The 23,743-nt window shown below is 44.7% G+C and overlaps 1 protein-coding gene across 2 annotated transcripts in view; it reads left to right on the forward strand.

Moving 5' to 3' along the window:
* Positions 1 to 23,743, forward strand: part of LOC138246450 (putative methyltransferase DDB_G0268948) — a 182,185-nt gene that overhangs the window by 24,099 nt on the left and 134,343 nt on the right. For both annotated transcript variants that reach the window (XM_069201064.1, XM_069201065.1), the window contains exon 3: positions 9,500 to 9,610. In XM_069201064.1, the coding sequence (XP_069057165.1) occupies positions 9,500 to 9,610 (111 nt within the window). The remainder of the gene's footprint in view (positions 1 to 9,499; positions 9,611 to 23,743) is intronic.

The following is a 23,743-nucleotide window of genomic DNA, read 5'->3' on the forward strand; positions in this document are numbered from 1 at the left end:
TAAGTAGCTCTGTAATCATGTCTCAGACCTGCCCCTGCAGTGTCTGTATGTGTATTTTTACACTGTAAATTCGACTTGGCAAGTGTACCCACTTGCCAGGCCTAAACCTTCCCTTTCCTTACATGTAAGGCACCCCTAAGGTAGGCCCTAGGTAGCCCCAAGGGCAGGGTGCAGTGTATGGATAAGGTAGGACATATAGTAATGTGGTTTATATGTCCTGACAGTGAAATACTGCCAATTTCGTTTTCACTGTTGCAAGGTCTGTCTCTCTCTCATAGGATAATATGGGGGCTACCTTTAAATATGATTAAAGTGTAGATTCCCCTAGAGAGTAGATGGACATGTGGAGTTTGGGATCCCTGAACTCACAATTTAAAAATACATCTTTTAGTAAAGTTGATTTTAAGATTGTGCGTTTGGAAATGCCACTTTTAGAAAGTGAGCATTTTCTTGCTTAAACCATTCTGTGACTCTGCCTGGTTTGTGGATTCCCTGTCTGGGTCAGTTTGACAGTTGGGTTGTTTTTCACCTCACACCAGACAGTGACACAAAGGGAGCTGGGGTGTGATCTGCATTTCCTGATTAGCCATCTCTGCTAGGAGGGAGGGGTGGAGTGGTCACTCTCATCTGAAAGGACTGTGCCTGCCTCTGACAATGCTGTCTCCAGCCCCCTGGTGTGTGTCTGAGGCCTTGCCTGGGCAAGGCAGGATTTCACAAGAAGGTGTGAGTCCCCTTTGAAGAAAGGTGACTTCAAAGACTAAAATGGGTATAAGAAGGGCACCCAAACTTACAAGCTTTAGAAACACTTCTGGAACCAAGAGGAACCTCTGCCTGGAGAAGAGCTGATAGCTGAGGAAAACGTGCTGCCCTGCCTGTGACTGTGCTTTGTGGAGCTTTCCTGCAGTGCTGCTTCTGCCAGAGTAAGAGGGCAAAGACTGGACTTTGTGTGCCTTCCATCTTGAAGAAGAAATCTCCAAGGGCTTGATGTAGAGCTTGCCTCCTGTTGTTGAAGTCTCAGGGATAGCAAAGACTTCTTCCTGCCAGCACCTGGAGTCTCTGGAGAGACCCCTACTCTGCTCTGTGGTGCCCTTCCAGTTCCTGGGACCCTGAAAGGAGAGGCTGGCAGCCTAAGGACAAAAATACACGCACCGAGCGCCGTGCGGAGAAAAGATCGACACGAATCCGATCGCGGCTGAGAAAACGACGCGACGCCGGTTCCGCAGCTGAGAAACGACGCCGCAGGAAACGCGACCGAAAAAACCGACGCCCGGAGCAGGAGAAACAACGCGCAGCATCGCTGACGGAGGCTGAGAGATCGCACCCTGCGCCGCGGGACTTTCGGATCGTCGTGTGGCTGGCTTTCTCAACACGCACCGCCGTGCCGAGTGGTTTTCGACGCACACAGCCGTGCAGGGGTTACTTTCGACGCACACCGCCCGTGCGGGGTTATTTTTGACGCAAACCAGGTACATTTACACGCTAGCAGCGCTAGTGTGTTGTTACAACTACCTAAATACTCTTTTTATTTTTAAACCTTTAAAAAATCATAACTTGACTTGTGTATGTTGGATTTTTTGTCGTTTTGGTCTTGTTTTGTCTAGATAAATATTTCCTATTTTTCTAAACTGGTGTTGTGTCATTTTGTAGTGTTTTCATTAAGTTACTGTGTGTGTTGGTACAAATACTTTACGCCCAGCACTCTGAGGTTAAGCCTACTGCTCTGCCAAGCTACCAAGGGGGTAAGCAGGGGTTAGCTGAGGGTGATTCTCTTTTATCCTAACTAGAGTGAGGGTCCTTGCTTGAACAGGGGGTAACCTGACTGTCAACCAGAGACCCCATTTCTAACAGGCACCATGTTATAAAAATAGGACCTTCAGACCCATTCTTCAGTTCACTAATGGACCTGTGGAAGGACTCTCAGAGGACTGCCTGCAGCTGTGATCTGCTGTGCACTTGCCAACTGCTGCTGTAGCTGGAAGGACTGCTTTGCTTCCTGGAGGCTGCTTTAAACCCTTAGAGTCTGAATCTGCTGTTGAGCCCTGCAACTACACCTACACCCAGGTCTATAAGAAGTGACTCCAAGGGCTAGTGTGCTGGCATCCTGTTAAGAGCCACAGGGAAATATCAGGCTCTCACCAACTGGACCGGGTCTGAGTGAGTCCTGAACCTCCAAGAGGTCTCCATCCACTCCTGGACCTTAGGATGTGGTGCTAACAGTGCCAAGATGGCCATTTTCCAACACTGAGGAAATTTGGTCAAAAACGCTCTGAGAACCAGGAGAGGACTGGGACCAACCTGTTCGCCTATACACCTGGAATGCAGCACCACTTGGATTCACTTTGTGGCTTCTCCCACTACATTCTTCTCCACAGCAGCAAATTGGTTAAATAGTCTTTCACCAAGGCGGTATCTGACCTTGTGGAAAAGTTTTCAGCTACAGCCCACTGCTTTATCCCACTAGAGATTTTCGATTTCCTTTTAGATTACTAAGTCCAAAGATTAAAATCTTCACAATGGTTTTGCTCCACGGCCATCGAAGATGAACATCCTTCCTCAGCCATTCCTGCAGCTTTGCCTCACTGAACTTCTACCTTCTCAGACATTTTTCTTTCAAAATGTTTCTAGTCCTGAAGGTATTCGCTGGTTGGGCCCTAATCACTTCTTATATCCAAAAACTTCTCCATCAAAGTCGGTCTTAACTTTCAACTTTGACCCAGTCTTGCATGAGCAAGAAGTTGGGGCTCTTATCCTATAGGAGCTATTTTGAACCTTAATCTTTAAATATTCATAACTCTGGTTCTACAAATTAGATTTTTGTTGTTTTGGTGTCAAACAATTTATTCAAATGTACTCTATTGTCCTAAATTGGTTTGGGATTTTTCTTGTGCCATATTTTCACTTCATAACTGTTTGTATGCTGCACAAATATTTCACACACTACATTTAAGTTAAGCCTGACTGCTTTTTGTGCAAAGCTGCCCAGGGTTAAGCACAAGTTAATTTAGTGATGTTTTGTGGTTCACCCTGCAGGGGGTTGTGGCTGGTGCTTGACCTGGTATCACACCCCAGTCAACCAACAATCCAATTCCTCACACCTAGAAACTGATCTATTCCAAAGCATTCAGTGAGCTTGCTTTACTACAAATTTTGAGGAAAGATTGTCCGCACCAAAGATGCCACACACTAGCTTCTCTATACAGTACCTGAGTTGTTTCATTGCTTTTAACTCAGGAATCTTGGCTATAGAAAATCTTCTTCTTCGAGGGCACACTTTGAGATCTTCATTTTTATGCTGAACGTTTGCCATCTCCACTTCCCGATCTTTTTGCAGATTTGCTTGCATTTTAGTCACATCTTCCACATCTGATATCCTCTATTCAGATAGGTCCAGTTGCATCTGCTGTTACTCCAGGTCATCATAACATGAAGGTGCATTGCGTCTATTGTAGGTAGGCAGCCTTTGATTTCTAGCAGAAATGTCCTTACAGTAGCTCTGAGGAGGTGTTTCTGACCATCTAATTTGTCCAGTTTTTCTTTTCTTTTTGATTACCTGGTTTTAGACCTTTTACTGTGGTACAGACCCATAACCGGGGACTCACCCCCCATAATAAACTCATGGTATATGGATTGCACATGTTTACTGCCAGCGTCCACCTTTTAAGATAATGCTGCTGTGACGCACCGAAGGATAAGAGGCACGTGGCTGGTGACATGTGAACATGTGTGCACGTGTACACGGGTGTGAAAGCTATACGTGGGAGACTCCTGACGTGCACAGCCTGAGAACTGTGTGCAGGTAGCCTGGCACAGAAGGGGCTATGCAAGGTTGAGTATAGACCTGGGATAGATCTTATAATGTGGGTCTACACAGACAGAGAAAGTCAGTGTGGTTTACTATCCTGAGTGACACTCCATTATACACTTATGGGAAGGCTGCCATAGGGCGCAGCTCCACTCACCTTTGGACTACATACTCCAAAGTTGTAGTAATGTACATTGTAACTTTTGTGAAAAGAACAATTCTGTAAAGTCCAAAGACATATCTGTACCACGTGTGGGTCAACCAGGGATGCCATATTTCTCTGGCTCAGCTCAGGATCCGAGCCCAGGCCTTTTGTGACCCTGCTTGGCTGGATTAGTTACTATTCTTTCTAGCTGAGGGAACATAGCCTCCCCCCTCCACAAAAGGAGCAACTAAGACTCAATCAAGGCAAATGTGGTGCCTGGCGGGGCCTCAGCTATCAGCAAGCCTGAAGGACAGATACCATGACTGAAGCTGGGCTGAAAAATTCACACAAATAAGGTGCAGCCCGGGCAGCTCATATATAGAAATAAAGTGAAAAATCGATTCTCTTTCGGGCCCGCTCACCCTCTTGGATACTTTGTAAGTGCTGATCTCTCTTTTCTCCAGCAGCACTGGGTTCAGTGCTAACTCTGATGTTATAATGATCAATAATGATGGTTTTATTTCTACATGCTCCACTGCACATTAACTTAATGTGATCTGCAGGTGAAATAAAACAAGCATTAACAAATCCAATTAGTATAGCTTTCCTTAGTCAAACACTTTGAAACTCAGTGGGGTATATTTTCTGTATTTGTGTGTTAATGGGTCAGTGAATGATCTTGAGTGGTCTTGAAGGTTGACTAATTGGGTGTGTAAGTGACTTGAGTAATGACATGAGGAAACAATCTAGATGGATGAATATGAGTATGTAGGTGAACGGAGGCAGTTGAGTGAAAGTGAGTGAATTGTTGAATGCAGGTGGGTGAATGTCGCTAGGTAGGTGAATGCCAGTAAGTGCTTAGGTGAGTATGAATAGATGGGTGGGTGTATGTGGGCATGTCAAAGTGGGCTGGCAAAAGTGAGGTTAAGCACCATGAAGTGACTGAAATGCAGCACACAACCCATAAATTAAGTATCCTAATAAAGAGAAATGCAACAGTTAGGGGGGGTGAATGTGCTTCAAGAGAATGTGTAGGAGGGTGGGGGAATGAGACTGTGTAGTTGGGTGTGTGAGTAGACCTAAAAATGATAATGTTGAATATAGAATGGGAATATGGTTAGTCAAATCCTAGTCCCTATTAGCAGGGTCTCTGAATGCTCACTGGACCAATGCATCCGCCCCAGAGATTTGTGATTCAATCAATGGTTACGGGTTTGAATCCTGGCAGCTCTAGTCATCCTTTTATGCTGCAATGGTCAATAAAATAACAACTGTTGACCTTGTTGTAAGAATTAATATATGTTACTCTGATCCAACTTTTCCAAGGATAAACTTGTTCTCCACACACACATATTTTGGGTCGAAAAAACCCTCAATCTTTCTGATGCTAGCTTTTTTCTCTCATTGGGACCATGACTCCAACTTCTGCTACTGGTACTGGTAAATAATAAAGATGCTTGATCTTCAATTTAAAATTAATTGAAGAAGGCATTCTCATCGCAGAGCACTGTTGTGCCTCTGCAATTATAACATACATTGTCACAAAACAGACAAATGGAGTCACAGCCATTCACAGTCAGATATACATAGGAGTAGGCAAGCAAACAAACATTTAGACCTAAATAGACTCACACAAATATTTGCACATTCACACATCAACATAGACAGAGAGGCGCACATAGAGAAAAAAAAAACAGGCACAGACATATGTACATAAACACATCTAAGAGAATTGGCAAGGCATTCCACTTATTTCATTCTCAGACTATAAATAAGTGCATGAAAAAATGCCTGACATTGTGCCTGAATCATGACTGGGAAAGGCGTATCAGTGGTCCAAGATAGCTAAATCGCTGATCATTTAATGTTGCATATGCAGATACTACATGCCAGCAATGATCACTTCCTTCACTGATGTGTAAAGAGTGAAACTGGTTTTCAAGCGGATGGTTGAAGGTCAGTTTGCAGTGAGGCCTGTTCTGCTTCTGAAAAGTGGACATTTAAGAGTGGAATGACTTATGATCTTGCAGGTCCTCTTGTCTGGTGCACACACCCTTAATGGTGGTCCTATTCACTTGGCCAACCAGGAATTCATTAAAATAATTAATGCAGTTTCCTTCAGAAATGCTTATTAAAAGTAAGGCATTTTGATAAATTTCTTAGTTTAGTACTGCAGGAAAATGCCCAATTTTACCCAAAATTTAAAAAAAAGGAATCTCAGGGCAGACCCTCCCCAAACCCTTCTTAGGACTAGCATTTTTGCTCGTTATACTCACTCACACAGTGCAATTCCATACATGGACTTATGCCCCACCACTTTTTTAAATCACCAGCCGCCAGAGTTCAGTGTTCCGAAACCCTATCCTACTAACATCCTCAAACAACTCATCAATAAATGACTGGCAGCTCACTTCAGTGACAACCACTTACTGGACCTAAATGAGCCCACAGGTCCCCTAACGCCTGCCCTGACCCAGTCATTATTTAGCGCAATTGTTTATGCCCGCCTACCTCCCGTGCCCCATTTTTGTACGGGAGAATAAATCAGGCGCTAGGGCCATAGAATCATTTTTTGCTCAGGAACGCCTACCTTGCATCTCATTGACACCAGGTAGGTTTTCACAGTAAAAAAAATGACTTTAACTCTATAACTTTGGCGCCAGACGTGTCTAGCTCCAAGGTATAAATTACGCTAATTCAGTGCAAACAGAGTATAAATTTGTCCCTAAATGTCTGCAGCGCAACTCAGACAAGACAGAGGTGGGTAGTTTCCAGAAAATACGTCTTGCTGTGGATGTGTCCTGGTCGCCACAACTGGGACAGACACAAAATCAATCAGTAAGTAAATGGAGTATGAGTTGAGACTGTAACTAGTTCATTCATTCATCATTCTTTTGCAGGTCAGGAAGATTTATATCCTATATAAACTCTCAAATCAGGCCAAAATCTCCTGCTAGTAAATCCTGTGATAACTCCATCATGGAGATAAGGATTTCCTGACTGGTTGGCCCACACCTAAAAGTATGCAGGCAGATAAGAATTGAGGCCTTTTCAGCCGATGAAGCATGCCAGAGACCGGTGAAAGTAAAATAGCACTGATGGTTGATGCTCAGCTATTTAAAAATCCATGCCCATATTTGTGGGTTTTTCACACAGGGCAGCACAGCAAGCCATCTTGCTACACTGCCCTGCATGAAAGGGAAGGAGTAGGTATGTGCAGTATCTATTGCATGCAGAGCTTTCCTGTTCTTTTCTACTGCACTGGCACCATTGTAGCAGTCTAGCACCAACACAGGCACCCTTGCACCGTGCTGCAAGGGTGTCTGCATTGTAGGCAGGATTGTTTTAGGCAGGAAGGGACACCTTCCTGCACAAAAACAATCCTGGGAGGCTTGTTCCCCTTTCTATTTGTGCTGCATAACGCAGCACAAATAGAAAGAGGAAACAACAAGGAAAAATAAAGATATTTCTTCTTGTTGAGCCTTCTTTGGGGAGGTGTACGACTTAGCTGCATCTTCAGGTTCATCCCCAGGTTGACGCAACTGTGGCACAAAGGGCTCATAATATGCCCTTCAGTAAGCAGGAACGGGTTACTGGATGGTCTGGTCTATAACACATTTTAGAGTGCACTAGAGTGCAGCGAAAGATGGGGTTTGTAAAGCAAGTTAGAACAAGACTAGCAATCTAATAAACATAGAAGTTGCGATAGCATGCAGACAACAGGACAATAAACCAGATAGTATTTACTCCTGTGTTCCCAAGCATGTCATAGGCGAAAAAACATTAAGTAAATCAATGAGTTTGTTACTGTTCTACTGGTGAAGCAAAATTAAATGTTCTAAAAAAGCATTCAGCATAAAAACAAACTAAAAACATTTATTGATATAATCTGTACTCAATGCAATGAATAAGGAAGTACTCCTGTCGTAATACATTTTGTTTCCTGAGGAAGTAAACTCTAGTTCTTGGAACTATAGGATAGGTGTTTTTTTTAGATGGGCAACAATCTTTGTAAGGTCAAGACAAATCTCAAACAGTGATGACTGTGAGAAGGAGTACTAGGACTCGCAGTAATGAAGATTACCAGTAAGTAACCAGGTCATCAGGTAGTCACTACTGGAGACATAAATCGCTGCAGACAAACTCAAGGCATTTAGATGTAGAAGGGTTTCATCCATCAATGTATTAAAACAGAATGAAGTCTGATTGTTCACTTGAAACCTCTGCCACCTCGGAGTAACTGGTAGTGTGTGCAATAGTTTTTATGAGCAAAGTTCAAATGCTTTAATCTTGCCATACTATGAGTGAACATATGTAAAGAATATTCTAGTATTTAAAAGACATGTAATGGCACTTATTGGTGGATTTAGCGAAGAGAATAGACTCTGGAGAGATGAATTCTAACAAGGGAAGTGTTCTCCAGAGTTAGTAAATAGTATTATAGAAGTGAAACTTTTTCTTCTGTATTTAATGAGGGATCTATTTATTGATAATTGATGATAGAAAGTGACTGAACTATTGTTATTGGTACCCTAGACCAAATCCATCATCTGCCACATAATCCGCAGATTTTAACAAAAACAAATGTTTCTACCTCAAACGGTTCAAGTTACTAAAAGTGCAGCAACACATTTTGTCTCATAGTGGAGGGCCCTTTGCAAATCTGGACCCATCACCTTTTTGTTGCTCATCGCTACGTTTGGGTATTAAAATGGTACTAACAAGGTGCAACCAATGCCCATACAGTTTTATGTAGTTTAAGAATGTTGAGATAATGTTATATTACTTCAAAATGTGCCATATTATGCTGCATGATTTGCTGTTTCCCACCGCATAATTTACTAAATGCTGCCGAATAACTTGACCCTCTCAAGGCGCATAATTCCAGTGACCCTGCTAATATCTGTGACATGGCATACACCTCTTCACTTTGAACATACCCCACTTTGTCTAACAAGCTAAGATCAATGTACACTTCTCTGCCTCTGAGCAAAGTTCTCTGCGGCAGACTGTGCAAAGTAAAAGTAGTGGATTCAGATATCTAACCCAGCTCCTGTGAAGACGGGAGTAGCAAGCCTTAGCCTTTATTACATACCCTCAACTCACTAAGCAGTGTCATAACAAAGGCCTCTGAAGCCCCTGCAGTGCGGGTCCCCCTTCCGAGCTCTAGGGGGCCCCCTCAGCACACAACACTGTGCAGGGGCAGCAGGTCTCTGATTGCATCCCTAGGGGAGGGGGCCCCCGCCTGCTCCTTTGCAGGGGCCCCCCCTCACCTTTCGTTACGCCACTGCTACTAATAGGTGTGCATTGACAAATCCCTCCAGTTTATTTCTGACACAGCACAGTGCTGCTCAGCAGCCAAGCGCACGGCTAAGCTATGGCCTGGAAGTCCTGAAACCCATGTACACAGTGGAGTTAGGGCTAAACATATCACCGATCCACACTACAGTACCATCATATAAGCAGAGAGCTCTGCCAAAACTCTTACTTGCATGTACCCAAAAGGGCTAGAACTAGTGGCTTAAATATTGCCTTTTTTCTTTGCACTGCAGATGCCTCGTCGATTCTTTGAAACAAAAGAGCACGCGTCCCTCTATCAGAAATACATGATTTGGGCGCCCGAGGAGGTCATTAGTCTGATCCTCTCCTACCTGGAGACGAAGGTAAGAAGAACATTTAGAAACCCTAATTTAGTCTAGAGGTTGACCCTCACATTGGTTGTGGCCGTAAATAGTCACGAAAAAGTCATTTTCATCTGGATTATGCTGCCTAAGAATTCTGAAATCAAAAAGCAAATGCATGTACAAATTAAAAAACTTTGATATCTGATACTACAATAGATGTTTTAGAACTCAGGGACAGTAATGTCCCATGAATGGTGTGCATCCGTATTCCCTTCTCGGAGTGCGCATCTGATTGTATCTGGAATCCTGGTTTTTGTTTTTTTAGCCCCAGCCTCATGCTACTCTAGTGTGTGTGTAAACGCCTAGACCTGTTTATTGATGTGACTGTGGTCCTGGATCCGTCCTGGACCTAGAGCACGTGTACTCGCAAAAATGTTCCTAGGGGCCACAAAGTTTGGTCTGTGATGTGACCGAGGGCCGATTGCTGGCAGCAGTGGAGTTGGGCTAGTTTTTTTTTGCCAGAAAGGTGGGTGCAGAGGAAATAAAGCATATACATCTTGTGGCAGAATTGAACAATGAAAAACCAGAAAACCTAGGATTAATCCGGGCTTCCTCAGTTTACCAAATTGTGTGGCCCTAGGCAATTGCTTTATTTTGCTTTCCCTCCTTTTTATAAAATTATCATATATAAAAGAACCTCAAAACTGCAGGATGGATGCTGTACGAATCTTTTCATGTGTTTGCTTTAACAAAGTTTAATGTTGTTCATGGATAATAAGAATCCAGGCCATCCAAAGAGTGCACATCACAACTAACTTGCCTTTTATTGCACTCTTGGCATTGATGCCTGGGTGGGGAGAAACATTTATGTTTCTAATATCATGCTTAAAAGCTATCACTTTTAATTAGTACTTCTCAATGCACTCATATAATCTAATGCACTAAGATGAAATGATTCTCCTTGCTAATGAAATACACTTTTTGAATTCTATAGAGACTTCACCACATTTTTAAACTTTACCTGCAAGATAGCTTGAGAAATGAAGGTGTTCCTTAAGTAAAGCGGTGCACAACTCTCTGGTCACTTTCTCTATTTTTAACATTAGATAGTGTTTAAATAAAAGCATGCCGGTTTATTTAACAATCTTTTTAACATTTAGTGCTGAATCGAATATAGAGCAGTCCTGTTCTGCTGTTGACTAAGGTGCCACATTTTAAGGTCAGGAGGCCACGCGTACGTCCAGGCCGTACTTTCAGTATCAATGAGCTAGAGGGTGCACCAAGTGTGCTCTTTTTAATGACAGTGGACTACCATTCTTGTTACGGATACGACCATATGAAGTGATGGTTGCAGGATACTGTGTTTCAGTGGAGATACAGTCATAGCCAGACATGTTCCTCTGCTTCAAGCTAGACCCGGACCCTTTCACTAACATCACAGTGCATGTGCTAATATGTATGTGGATAGTTAATGTGGTAAACGCAAAATGTGTGTCTGAATGAACCAGAGTGAAGAAGGCCTGTGAGTTCTCTTTTGCAAACCCTTGACTTGTTCATGTGCACAAGATGGAGGTGATGTTACTTTCCCAGACATTGGAAGTGTATTCCAGACTGGAACGAGGGAGCATAAACATTGAATTGGGAAAGAAAAGACAAGCTTTCTCTTGGTAATTCAATGAGATATTGATTAGTCTTTCTACATACAGCAATTCTGTGTAGAGAACAGCAGCAGCTCCAGTATTATTTCCTGAAAGTGTCAAGAGTCCTTTAGAAAAGGCCAGCCATTTCTATTGCCTCCTGTTCACTCTCAGTGAGGAACTAAATTACCAGATAAAAAAGGCTTCCATCTCTTTTTGCTTATGTTGTGGGTTAACCAGCCTGGAAACAACCCCCTATGGAAATCAGCCTGAGAAGAACACATGAAAGGATAATTGATCCAAATCAATTTTGAAAGTGAAGATGGAGGAAACACATCTGTGGTCCATGTATATGTATAAAAGTGGAAGCTATTGAAACACATTTTGCTCTAGTTTTCCCTAACCGAACAGATGGTATCCCAGAGTTCTACTGTTCAACCTGGGCTGGTTTTTGCCAGACAGCCAGCTTCTCAGAGATGGGGGGACATCACCTGGAGTGTGATCTAAAGGAAGAACTGCCTTGCCTCCCTGCTGTGGAACACTTGGAGATTACATACCTAAGGGAAGAAGAAAAGATCAACTAAGTATTCAGTATTTGATAACTGTAAGCATGTAGATGAGTGGTTGCTGAGGGTCTGACCACTAGAAACTCGCAAGAACGTGACCGAAATGCTTACATCTCAGAACCTGTCAACCCAATTGAAGTGGAAGCTGTGCAGAAGGGGTCACCCTGGCAAAACATGTCTATGGCACTTACCTAAAGTGTGCACTATTGTACACCAATTGACATAGCCCATACCATTTACCCAAGGGTACCCTAGCAACGTATGCAGCTGAAGAATTACCTATCACCAAGGCCCTGGACCTTGTCCAGGTGTATCAGAATGGACTTAGAGTGGTTAGCCAATGGCACTTGCCTAGAAGTTAGACCGAGCAAAAGATGTCAATGTATTTGAAGCTGCTACATCGAAGAACGTTTCTAATATGTGCCTGACTGACCATGCAGCTGCCTGAGATGTGGCTGTTTGAAAATTATTGCTGCAGCTGAACTGTTAAGCAGCTGAAAGAGGCCTCAAATGTTGCAACCCAGTACCTGGACCAAAAGAAAATTACATTGTCATCCAGACCCACTGGAGGTCTTCCTAACAAACGAATTCACCAATGTCTCACCAATGACTCACCAATGTTTAGCCAACTCACAATGTGAAGAGACTCGGAGGACTTCTTATCCAAAGACTGGGAGGTGCCTGACGAGTTGAGGGGATACTCTAAAAGTGCAGAGGCAGACTTCAGATACCTTGGAATCAAGGTTACAGCCACCAGCAAGACATTCCAGAGACAGACCCTAAACAGGTTGCTAGAGGTACTGCGGGGTCATGTGGGTAGATGGCGTACTTTGTCACTCAATCTTCTGGGCAGGGCTGTCCTATATAAAATGACAGCTCTTCCAAATTTTTTATATGTACTGCAAAATATCCCCCTGGAGGTGCTGGAGGCGTACATAGGCAACATAGATGAGGAGTTGCAATGATTGCTGTGGAACAGCGAAACCGCTAGGATAGCACTACAGTCACTCTATAAGTTGTTGGACAATGTCAACATTGCCCTCCTAGACCTTAGATTGTACTGTAGAACAACTCAACTTCAATTAATTAATGAGTGCGGATGTGCCCCACACAGCATGCTCGCTAACTGATTAGAGAGAGCCAGGATGACACCAGGGGCATACATTCACTATTTTATGGTGTAAGAAAGTCAGTTTTTTGGCCTTGATCACCCACAAATTTTTTGATTGATACTGGTGGTTGCTGACTCTGGCTCTGCCCTGGGCACTGCTAACAAGTCCCAGGGCAAAAGGTATATGTAAATCAGGCATAATTATAATTGCCTTTGACAACCTACCTATAAGTTACTAATATATGGTAGGGCATGGAGGTAGGGTACTCATGTGTGCACTGCTGTGGTGTCTCAAATTAACCCCAAATTCAGCTTTGGAATAAAAAATACTTCCAAAGTCTCAAACTACCTTATTTTTACATATAATTCACCCCTAAAGGTCTACCCTAGGATCCCCTAAGGATTGGATGCAGAGTAAATATAAGCAGGGACATTTGAAAAGATGTTTGTTAAGCCCTGGTGAGCGAAAAATAGCAAAATTCATTTTTCCCCATTGTAGTACATTATCTCCATAGGGTAACATTGGGAGGCTTTAGTTAAAAATAATAAAGTCTCATTTCCGCTAGAAACTAGCTAAATATTTCATGTTTGGTATCAAATTACTCGCTAGATTAAATCCAATAACTTGGCAATGTTCGAGCTATTATAACTAGTAAAGGGAAAGAGGTTTAGAACTCTTTCTGAAATATGCCAAAATCAGCCATGTAGTGCACTTTCCTGACTGGTCAGCCGCTGAGGTGTGAAGTGGCCTGGGCTAAAACAAAGGAAGCATCTTGTGGGAGGAGAACCGCTGTAGCAGATGCCAGGGAAGGAAAGGGTAGGGTGGACAAATTGATTTTCAAAGGAGGAAAAGCCCTCTGGGACAGAAACCAGTCTGCTCCTCTAGCCAGATGACAGCCCCAGTAATTAGATTAGGAGAGGGGCTGAAGGCGGTGTGTTAGGAAAACGTAGCCACACCAGTGGGTGGGCTCAGCCAGATTTAACTTCCAAAGAGAGATTTATGAAGAGTGTTGCTTCCTGGGATTGATGTATGCCACACTTTGTATGAAATGGTTACCCTAGAGTCACCCCAGAGGGTGGCACCCTCCATTGTACTGGTCAGGAGTACCCCCCTGCTTGCTAACCCAGGAGCAAGGATACATCTGGAGTAGCTGCACAACAACTCAGATCCCTGCCTGTAAGAAGAATAAGGACTGCTGTTGGACTGCACAAGAGAGGCCTGCACTTATAAGGACTGCACCTGCAGCACCCCCAAGGCTTCACAACAAAAGGACTTTGCCTGTCTTAAAGGATAAGGTGTGGACTCCCTAATAAGCAACAGGTAGAAAAGTGCCATAGGGGCTACCTGCAACATCAATAACAAGGACAACTCCAGCTGACAAGCTTCGCTTGGATTTTACTTACATTGACTAGATGCAATGTGGGAGTTGTAGTCCCAGACTCCAAAGGGCAAACCAGAACTTCTGAACCTTGGGGTGGGGTCGTGGACCACTTTCCTGCTTCAAGAAACACTTCTGGTGGTAAGTGTAAAAGTGTTACATTGCTGGCTGCTGGAACTCTTAACTTTGTCCCGGTCCAGCTTTAATGTTACTTTTACTCTTGAAAAATTCATATCCCTGGTTCCCTACATTGAATGTTTGTCAATTTGGTGTCATTTTAAAGATAAAAATGGTTCCTATCTTTATAAATTAGGGTTGGATTTTTATTGTGTGTTGTGCTTTACTTATTCACTGTTTTGTTGATATAAGATGCTTTACACGCCTGTGTCCTAAGCTAAGCCTAACTGCTCGCGGGCCAAGCTACCCAGGGTTGAGCAGGGATCACTTTATTGAGACCTTGCCTGGACCTAATGTGAGATTGTGACATATTACTAAGTGTAGGTACTTACCGGCCCTTACTAATAATCCACCTTCCAACATATGGGCGATCAGCCAGGAAGGTTCTTCCCATTCTTCTAGGGCCACGCTGAAAGGGTGGGATGACACCACCAAAGCAATGGGATGGAGAGGGAAGATAACTCTAGTGACACCCGTATGGAAGGGTGAAGGACTCAAAGAGGTCAGCAGATTGCCTGGGTTTGCCTAATGGGAACTTGGAGGTATAGAAACATTAGATGGGGTGGAAATAAGTGTTCAAATTCCTCTAGGAAGAATTCAACCTGGCACACACCCAACAATATTATTAATATTTACAATTGACCCATGCACTGCAAGCTGAATCTGAAAAACAGCCCCCTGAAGCATTAGGTTCTGAGGGGAAAGACCACCTGGTCTCACAACATTATCGAACCAACAATACACCAGAGAACCTGCACGCACTGAGGGCTAGATGGGAGAGAGTGGTAGGCACTCTGGAAAATATAAAGTGGGAGGCAGCCCTTATGCACCAAAGTGAAGTGGCAATTCAAGCAAAGTTGAGGCTGAGCATCTGAAAATACTTAATCAAATCTACCATAACAGAGTTGTACTTTATAAAATGGGATGGGCTGAGAACCCCAATACCAAATGCTTTATCACAGGGAAGGGCACATACCTAGATACTATCTGGATGCCCCAAACTTGCAGGGTGTTCGTTGAGGACATAGAGATCCATGGAACACCCCAACTGGTGATATTGTGAATGCTCAACGAAGCTGACTTGCCTAGGGCAACACTGAGCTTTTGCATGTTGGGCTTTATAATGACAAAGAGGGACATAATACAAATGTGGGGAAAGCTGCAGGTTCCTACATTAGACAAATGGAATGTAGGAATGAATATGTCCATGGAACTATGGCATGGGTAAGGGGTCTGTCGATCCAGAGAAAGCAAAGACTCTTGAGTGACATTGGTTGGGAAGTTGGGAAGAAGGCGATGACTGGAAGAGACAAGATGGGTAGAGTGTTCAGAAATGACAGGTCAGGAGCCGGTGAGAGAAGGAAAGACCTCTATTTGATGATTGTATTTAATGTATCTAAGGGAATTGGATGCAATGTTATGTGCAATTTAAAATCAAGAAAAATATGTTATAAAAAATAAACACCAAAAAGTGTTGACCAATACCTTGGTGCACAATAAGGCTGACCGCAATGGAGCACAAGTCAGATAAAGAAACCAAGTTCAACCCAGTCAGACGTTTCAACTTTGGACTTAGTCTATGGAATCGCAGTCTAAAATCCTCAGCAAGGCAAAGTATAAGGCTGTGACCAAAGAGGGTTCCACGTCAACAGATAACAGTTGGATGAGGTCTCAGTGAAGCTGAGCTGAAATTTGACAGGCAACCTCAGAGCAGGAGAAATTTATATTTTCTCCACCTGCAGTGGTTCATATTTGCGCTTTTGCCTGGTGATTAGGTCTACCTTTGGACTTGGTCACTTTTATGGAGCTCGGATTCTTCTAGTGGGGCAAGACTGGAAGTTGTAGACGAAGAGGGCTCCAAAAGAAGGTTATACCATATCCACAAGGTACCACAGAATCAGATTTGCTGCTGCAGTGAAGATAATCTTACAGTTACATGGACCTCTGGCCGAAAGGTAAAGCATCCTCACTGTGTCAGCTAGGCAGGTTAATCCCTGTCCCCTAATGGTTATCAGAAGAAAAAGTTGGTGAAATGTTTCAAAGTCCCAGGCTTCACAATTCATAAGGTAATGTACACTTTGATACCAGCCAAGAGTCATTGACCTTGTGGACAGTAGATGGGGTTCAAGACTCACTCCAGCAGAGGCAAACAGCAGGGTCAAAGGCAGGTCCAGTTGTAACTGGTCAGCTGGGTATGCAGGAAAAAGACCTCTGGAAGCTTTTTTGTTTCCCTGTAACTAAATCAGGTCAGCCTTATGACCCTTTGAGTCACTTCTTTTTCCTGGATTTAAAAGGTAGAGCATCTTTAGTCATCAGGGTTCTTCTCAGGTCACAGACAGGAGGCACAGTGGTCTTCTTTTCTTCCACCAATCCAGAAAGTGTTCTGAGGATGGTTCCGACTATTCAACATTGATGCCCAGTGTCAGTCTGCAGGTGGGGAAACTCCTAGCCACTCTCTAACTAGTAGAATAAAGGTTCCCAGGGATGCTTCTACCCAGGTTTGCAGCACTTCCTTTTGGTTTTACTGCAAACAATCCCAGTGCCACTCTCTGCCTAAACCCATAATGACAAAAGCTTATTTCCCCTACGAAAAGCTAAAAGCTTATCTGCGCGCCCCAGAGCTATATCCAGGGAAATGAGCAATAAATCCCCTGTAGTCAATCTAAACGAGTTCTGGGGCAGCTCTTCACCCACTGAGCCTGATGCCGGATTAGCTAGAGCCACAAAGAAAAGGTACAGGCGTATGTGTTACCTACATCGGTCTGTGAAATGGTAGGCCTCCTTGAGGTTAATTAACTTCCTCTGTACAGATGGTCGTCTTACCAAAGGATCAGGACACTTCCCCACAAGCTACAAATAGCAGGCCTGCAGCCAAGTTTGTATAGTCACTGCAGTGGGTGATACAATGAGTGTTGCAGCCCACTGGTAACATTTAAAGGCACTGGGCCTGCTTTGGGCACCATTACTAGGGATTCAACTATCAAACTATCCACGTTAAATGCAGTTCGGAAATGCAATAATTTTGTCTGCAAATTCAACTATGCACATTCATTGTCTTGTTCATAGATCAGGTACACCATTAAAGCTGTTTGATTGAGGGTGTATGTAAGCTTGAGGCCATGCGAATGGCTTGGCTTGTTTGCACCTCACAGTGAAACTGAGCATTGCATTCTTAGGCAATGGACAGGAAGTACAAAAGCTCATCTGCAGAGCTTCACATTGATGTACTGGCCTGACTTCATGACTGTCTAGTACTTACTGGCAGGTTTCCAGCTAATAGTAGGTCATGAGATACACGTTGAAGACACACTCTTAGTATGTCAACTTAATAGATGAGTATTTTAAAGATAGTTAATGCCATTAGTGACTACATAAAAAGAGTCATATTTGACAACAATATGGGGAGTGTGATCATGCTTATAACAGAGTCAGTAGGTGTTCTTGATTTCTCCCTTGTTTTCTTTTTTATACACTCTCACTTTACCGTGTGACTCTGCTTATCCTATTCATAAATGCCTCTGAGGTATCAGAAGCTAAGGCAATGCAACTGTGGTCATCAGTGAATCTTCTGAATGATGTGGATCAGCCAGTTCTACTTTCTGGGTGCAATTCACAAAGGAGAAGCAAAAAACACATTACAGTATGACACTGGTCTACTGTTGTTCTCCTTGTAGGAGGCTGGCCTGGTTTGTAGTGTGTACCTTGGGTATAGCAGAGCAGCTTAAGCTGAACTAGGATACATGCAAAGCTCATTCAATACCACTTATAGTTACTTATGCACAAGTAAAGACAATACTCTGTGTTACTGTAAGGAAATGCCTCCTTGGCATGGTTGCCCCCTGACTTTTTGCCTTTGCTGATGCTATGTTTACAATTGAAAGTGTGCTGAGGCCTGCTAACCAGGCCCCAGCACCAGTGTTCTTTCCCTAACCTGTACTTTTGTATCCACAATTGGCAGACCCTGGCATCCAGATAAGTCCCTTGTAACTGGTACTTCTAGTACCAAGGGCCCTGATGCCAAGGAAGGTCTCTAAGGGCTGCAGCATGTCTTATGCCACCATGGAGACCTCTCACTCAGCACAGACACACTGCTTGCCAGCTTGTGTGTGCTAGTGAGAACAAAACGAGTAAGTCGACATGGCACTCCCCTCAGGGTGCCATGCCAGCCTCTCACTGCCTATGCAAGTATAGGTCAGTCACCCCTCTAGCAGGCCTTACAGCCCTAAGGCAGGGTGCACTATACCATAGGTGAGGGTACCAGTGCATGAGCATGGTACCCCTACAGTGTCTAAACAAAACCTTAGACATTGTAAGTGCAGGGTAGCCATAAGAGTATATGGTCTGGGAGGTTGTCAAACACGAACTCCACAGCACCATAATGGCTACACTGAAAACTGGGAAGTTTGGTATCAAACTTCTCAGCACAATAAATGCACACTGATGCCAGTGTACATTTTATTGTAAAATACACCCCAGAGGGCACCTTAGAGGTGCCCCCTGAAACTTAACCGACTGTCTGTGTAGGCTGACTAGTTCCAGCAGCCTGCCACACTAGAGACATGTTGCTGGCCCCATGGGGAGAGTGCCTTTGTCACTCTGAGGCCAGTAACAAAGCCTGCACTGGGTGGAGATGCTAACACCTCCCCCAGGCAGGAGCTGTAACACCTGGCGGTGAGCCTCAAAGGCTCACCCCTTTGTCACAGCCCAGCAGGGCACTCCAGCTTAGTGGAGTTGCCCGCCCCCTCCGGCCACGGCCCCCACTTTTGGCGGCAAGGCTGGAGGGAACAAAGAAAGCAACAAGGAGGAGTCACTGGCCAGTCAGGACAGCCCCTAAGGTGTCCTGAGCTGAGGTGACTCTAACTTTTAGAAATCCTCCATCTTGCAGATGGAGGATTCCCCCAATAGGGTTAGGATTGTGACCCCCTCCCCTTGGGAGGAGGCACAAAGAGGGTGTACCCACCCTCAGTGCTAGTAGCCATTGGCTACTAACCCCCCAGACCTAAACACGCCCTTAAATTTAGTATTTAAGGGCTACCCTGAACCCTAGAAAATTAGATTCCTGCAACTACAAGAAGAAGGACTGCCTAGCTGAAAACCCCTGCAGAGGAAGACCAGAAGACAACAACTGCCTTGGCTCCAGAAACTCACCGGCCTGTCTCCTGCCTTCCAAAGAACTCTGCTCCAGCGACACCTTCCAAAGGGACCAGCGACCTCTGAACCCTCTGAGGACTGCCCTGCTTCGACGACGACAAGAAACTCCCGAGGACAGCGGACCTGCTCCAAAAAGACTGCAACTTTGTTTCAAGAAGCAGCTTTAAAGAACCCTGCAACTCCCCGCAAGAAGCGTGAGACTTGCAACACTGCACCCGGCGACCCCGACTCGGCTGGTGGAGAACCAACACCTCAGGGAGGACCCCCGGACTACTCTACGACTGTGAGTACCAAAACCTGTCCCCCCTGAGCCCCCACAGCGCCGCCTGCAGAGGGAATCCCGAGGCTTCCCCTGACCGCGACTCTCTGAAACCTAAGTCCCGACGCCTGGAAAAGACCCTGCACCCGCAGCCCCCAGGACCTGAAGGACCGGACTTTCACTGCAGAAGTGACCCCCAGGAGTCCCTCTCCCTTGCCCAAGTGGAGGTTTCCCCGAGGAAGCCCCCCTTGCCTGCCTGCAGCGCTGAAGAGATCCCTTGATCTCTCATTGACTTACATTGCGAACCCGACGCTTGTTCTAACACTGCACCCGGCCGCCCCCGCGCCGCTGAGGGTGAAAATTCTGTGTGGGCTTGTGTCCCCCCCAGTGCCCTACAAAACCCCCCTGGTCTGCCCTCCGAAGACGCGGGTACTTACCTGCAAGCAGACCGGAACCGGGGCACCCCCTTCTCTCCATTCTAGCCTATGCGTTTTGGGCACCACTTTGAACTCTGCACCTGACCGGCCCTGAGCTGCTGGTGTGGTAACTTTGGGGTTGCTCTGAACCCCCAACGGTGGGCTACCTTGGACCAAGAACTGAACCCTGTAAGTGTCTTACTTACCTGGTAAAACTAACAAAAACTTACCTCCCCAGGAACTGTGAAAATTGCACTGTGTCCACTTTTAAAATAGCTATTTGTGAATAACTTGAAAAGTATACATGTAATTGAAATGATTCAAAGTTCCTAATGTACTTACCTGCAATACCTTTCAAACAAGATATTACATGTTAAATTTGAACCTGTGGTTCTTAAAATAAACTAAGAAAAGATACTTTTCTATAACAAAACCTATTGGCTGGATTTGTCTCTGAGTGTGTGTACCTCATTTATTGTCTATGTGTATGTACAACAAATGCTTAACACTACTCCTTGGATAAGCCTACTGCTCGACCACACTACTACAAAATAGAGCATTAGTATTATCTCTTTTTACCACTATTTTACCTCTAAGGGGAACCCTTGGACTCTGTGCATGCTATTCCTTACTTTGAAATAGCACATACAGAGCCAACTTCCTACATTGGTGGATCAGCGGTGGGGTACAAGACTTTGCATTTGCTGGACTACTCAGCCAATACCTGATCACACGACAAATTCCAAAATTGTCATTAGAAATTGATTTTTGCAATTTGAAAAGTTTTCTAAATTCTTAAAAGTCCTGCTAGGGCCTTGTGTTAGTCCCTGTTAGCATTCCTTTTTAGAGTTTAAAAGTTTGTTAAAAGTTTGAATTAGATTCTAGAACTAGTTTTAGTGTCTTAAAAAGTATTCCAACTTTTAGAAGCAAAATGTCTAGCACAGATGTGACTGTGGTGGAACTCGACACCACACCTTACCTCCATCTACAGATGAGAGAGCTAAGGTCACTCTGTAAACTAAAGAAAATAGCAATGGGCCCCAAACCTACCAAAGTACAGCTCCAGGAGCTTTTGGCAGAGTTTGAAAAGGCCAACCCCTCTGAGGATGGCAACTCAGAGGATGAAGATAGTGACTTGGAGGGAAATTCCCCCCCTCCAGTCCTACTTAGGGAGAGCAGGGCTTCTCAAGCCCTGACTCCACAAATAATAGTCAGAGATGCTGGTTCCCTCACAGGAGGGACCAACAACTCTGAAATCACTGAGGATAACTCCAGTGAAGAGGACATCCAGTTAGCCAGGATGGCCAAAAGATTGGCTTTGGAAAGACAGATCCTAGCCATAGAGAGGGAAAGACAAGAGATGGGCCTAGGACCCATCAATGGTGGCAGCAACATAAATAGGGTCAGAGATTCTCCTGACATGTTGAAAATCCCTAAAGGGATTGTAACTAAATATGAAGATGGTGATGACATCACCAAATGGTTCACAGCTTTTGAGAGGGCTTGTGTAACCAGAAAAGTGAACAAATCTCACTGGGGTGCTCTCCTTTGGGAAATGTTCACAGGAAAGTGTAGGGATAGACTCCTCACACTCTCTGGAAAAGATGCAGAATCTTATGACCTCATGAAGGGTACCCTGATTGAGGGCTTTGGATTCTCCACTGAGGAGTATAGGATTAGATTCAGGGGGGCTCAAAAAACCTCGAGCCAGACCTGGGTTGACTTTGTAGACTACTCAGTAAAAACACTAGATGGTTGGATTCAAGGCAGTGGTGTAAGTAATTATGATGGGCTGTACAATTTATTTGTGAAAGAACACCTGTTAAGTAATTGTTTCAATGATAAACTGCATCAGCATCTGGTAGACCTAGGACCAATTTCTCCCCAAGAATTGGGAAAGAAGGCGGACCATTGGGTCAAGACTAGGGTGTCCAAAACTTCCACAGGGGGTGACCAAAAGAAAGGGGTCACAAAACCTCCCCAGGGGAAAGGTGGTGAGACAGCCAAAAATAAAAATAGTAAAGAGGCTTCTACAGGCCCCCAAAAACCTGCACAGGAGGGTGGGCCCAGAGCCTCTTCACAAAACAATCCTGGGTACAAGGGTAAAAACTTTGATCCCAAAAAGGCCTGGTGTCGTAGCTGTAATCAGCCTGGACACCAAACTGGAGACAAGGCCTGTCCCAAGAAAGGTTCCACTCCAAACTCCAATCCAGGTAACACTGGAATGGCCAGTCTCCAAGTGGGATCAACAGTGTGCCCAGAGCAAATCAGGGTCCACACTGAAGCTACTCTAGTCTCTGAGGGTGGGGTGGATTTAGCCACACTAGCTGCCTGGCCGCCTAACATGCAAAAATACAGGCAGCAGCTCTTTATTAATGGGACAAGTGTAGAGGGCCTGAGGGATACAGGTGCCAGTGTCACCATGGTGACAGAGAAACTGGTTTCCCCTGGCCAATACCTGACTGGAAAAACTTATACAGTCACCAACGCTGACAATCAGACTAAAGCACATCCCATGGCAATGGTAACTTTAGAATGGGGAGGGGTCAATGGCCTGAAACAGGTGGTGGTCTCCTCAAACATCCCAGTAGACTGTCTGCTTGGAAATGACCTTGAGTCCTCAGCTTGGGCTGAGGTAGAACTAAAAACCCATGCAGCCATGCTGGGTATCCCTGAACTGGTGTGTGTAAAAACAAGAGCACAATGCAAGGCACAGGGTGAAAAAGTAGAGCTGGAGTCTGGAAAAATGGCCCAGCCTACCAAGAGAAAAGGAAAGTCAGTTGGGAAACCAACTGCAACACAGTCAGAAAAAGAGAACCTCTCTTCTCAGGAAGAAGTTCTGCCCTCTGAGGGAACTGAGCCTTTGGAGCTTGAACCTTATCAGGTTGAGCTCTTAGGCCCAGGGGGACCCTCAAGGGAGGAGCTGTGTAAGGGACAAGAAACCTGTCCCTCTCTTGAAGGCCTTAGGCAGCAAGCTGCTGAAGAGTCCAAGGGCAAGAAAAATGGAACACATAGGGTCTATTGGGAAGATGGACTCCTGTACACTGAGGCCAGAGACCCCAAACCTGGTGCCACTAGGAGAGTGGTAGTGCCTCAGTCGTTCAGAGAGTTTATTCTGACCTTAGCCCATGATATTCCCCTTGCTGGGCATTTGGGACAAACCAAGACGTGGGAGAGGTTAGTCAACCACTTCTACTGGCCCAATATGTCCCAGAAGGTTAAGGAGTTTTGCCTCTCCTGCCCCACCTGTCAATCCAGTGGTAAGACAGGTGGACACCCAAAGGCCCCCCTCATTCCACTTCCAGTGGTGGGGGTCCCCTTTGAAAGAGTGGGTGTGGACATAGTTGGTCCACTGGAACCTCCCACAGCCTCAGGAAATATGTACATCCTAGTAGTAGTGGATCATGCTACTAGGTATCCTGAAGCTATTCCCCTTAGGTCGACTACTGCCCCTGCAGTAGCCAAGGCCCTCATTG

This window comes from Pleurodeles waltl, chromosome 7 (assembly GCF_031143425.1).
Source record: "Pleurodeles waltl isolate 20211129_DDA chromosome 7, aPleWal1.hap1.20221129, whole genome shotgun sequence".
In the NCBI taxonomy this organism is placed as follows: Eukaryota; Metazoa; Chordata; class Amphibia; order Caudata; family Salamandridae; genus Pleurodeles; species Pleurodeles waltl.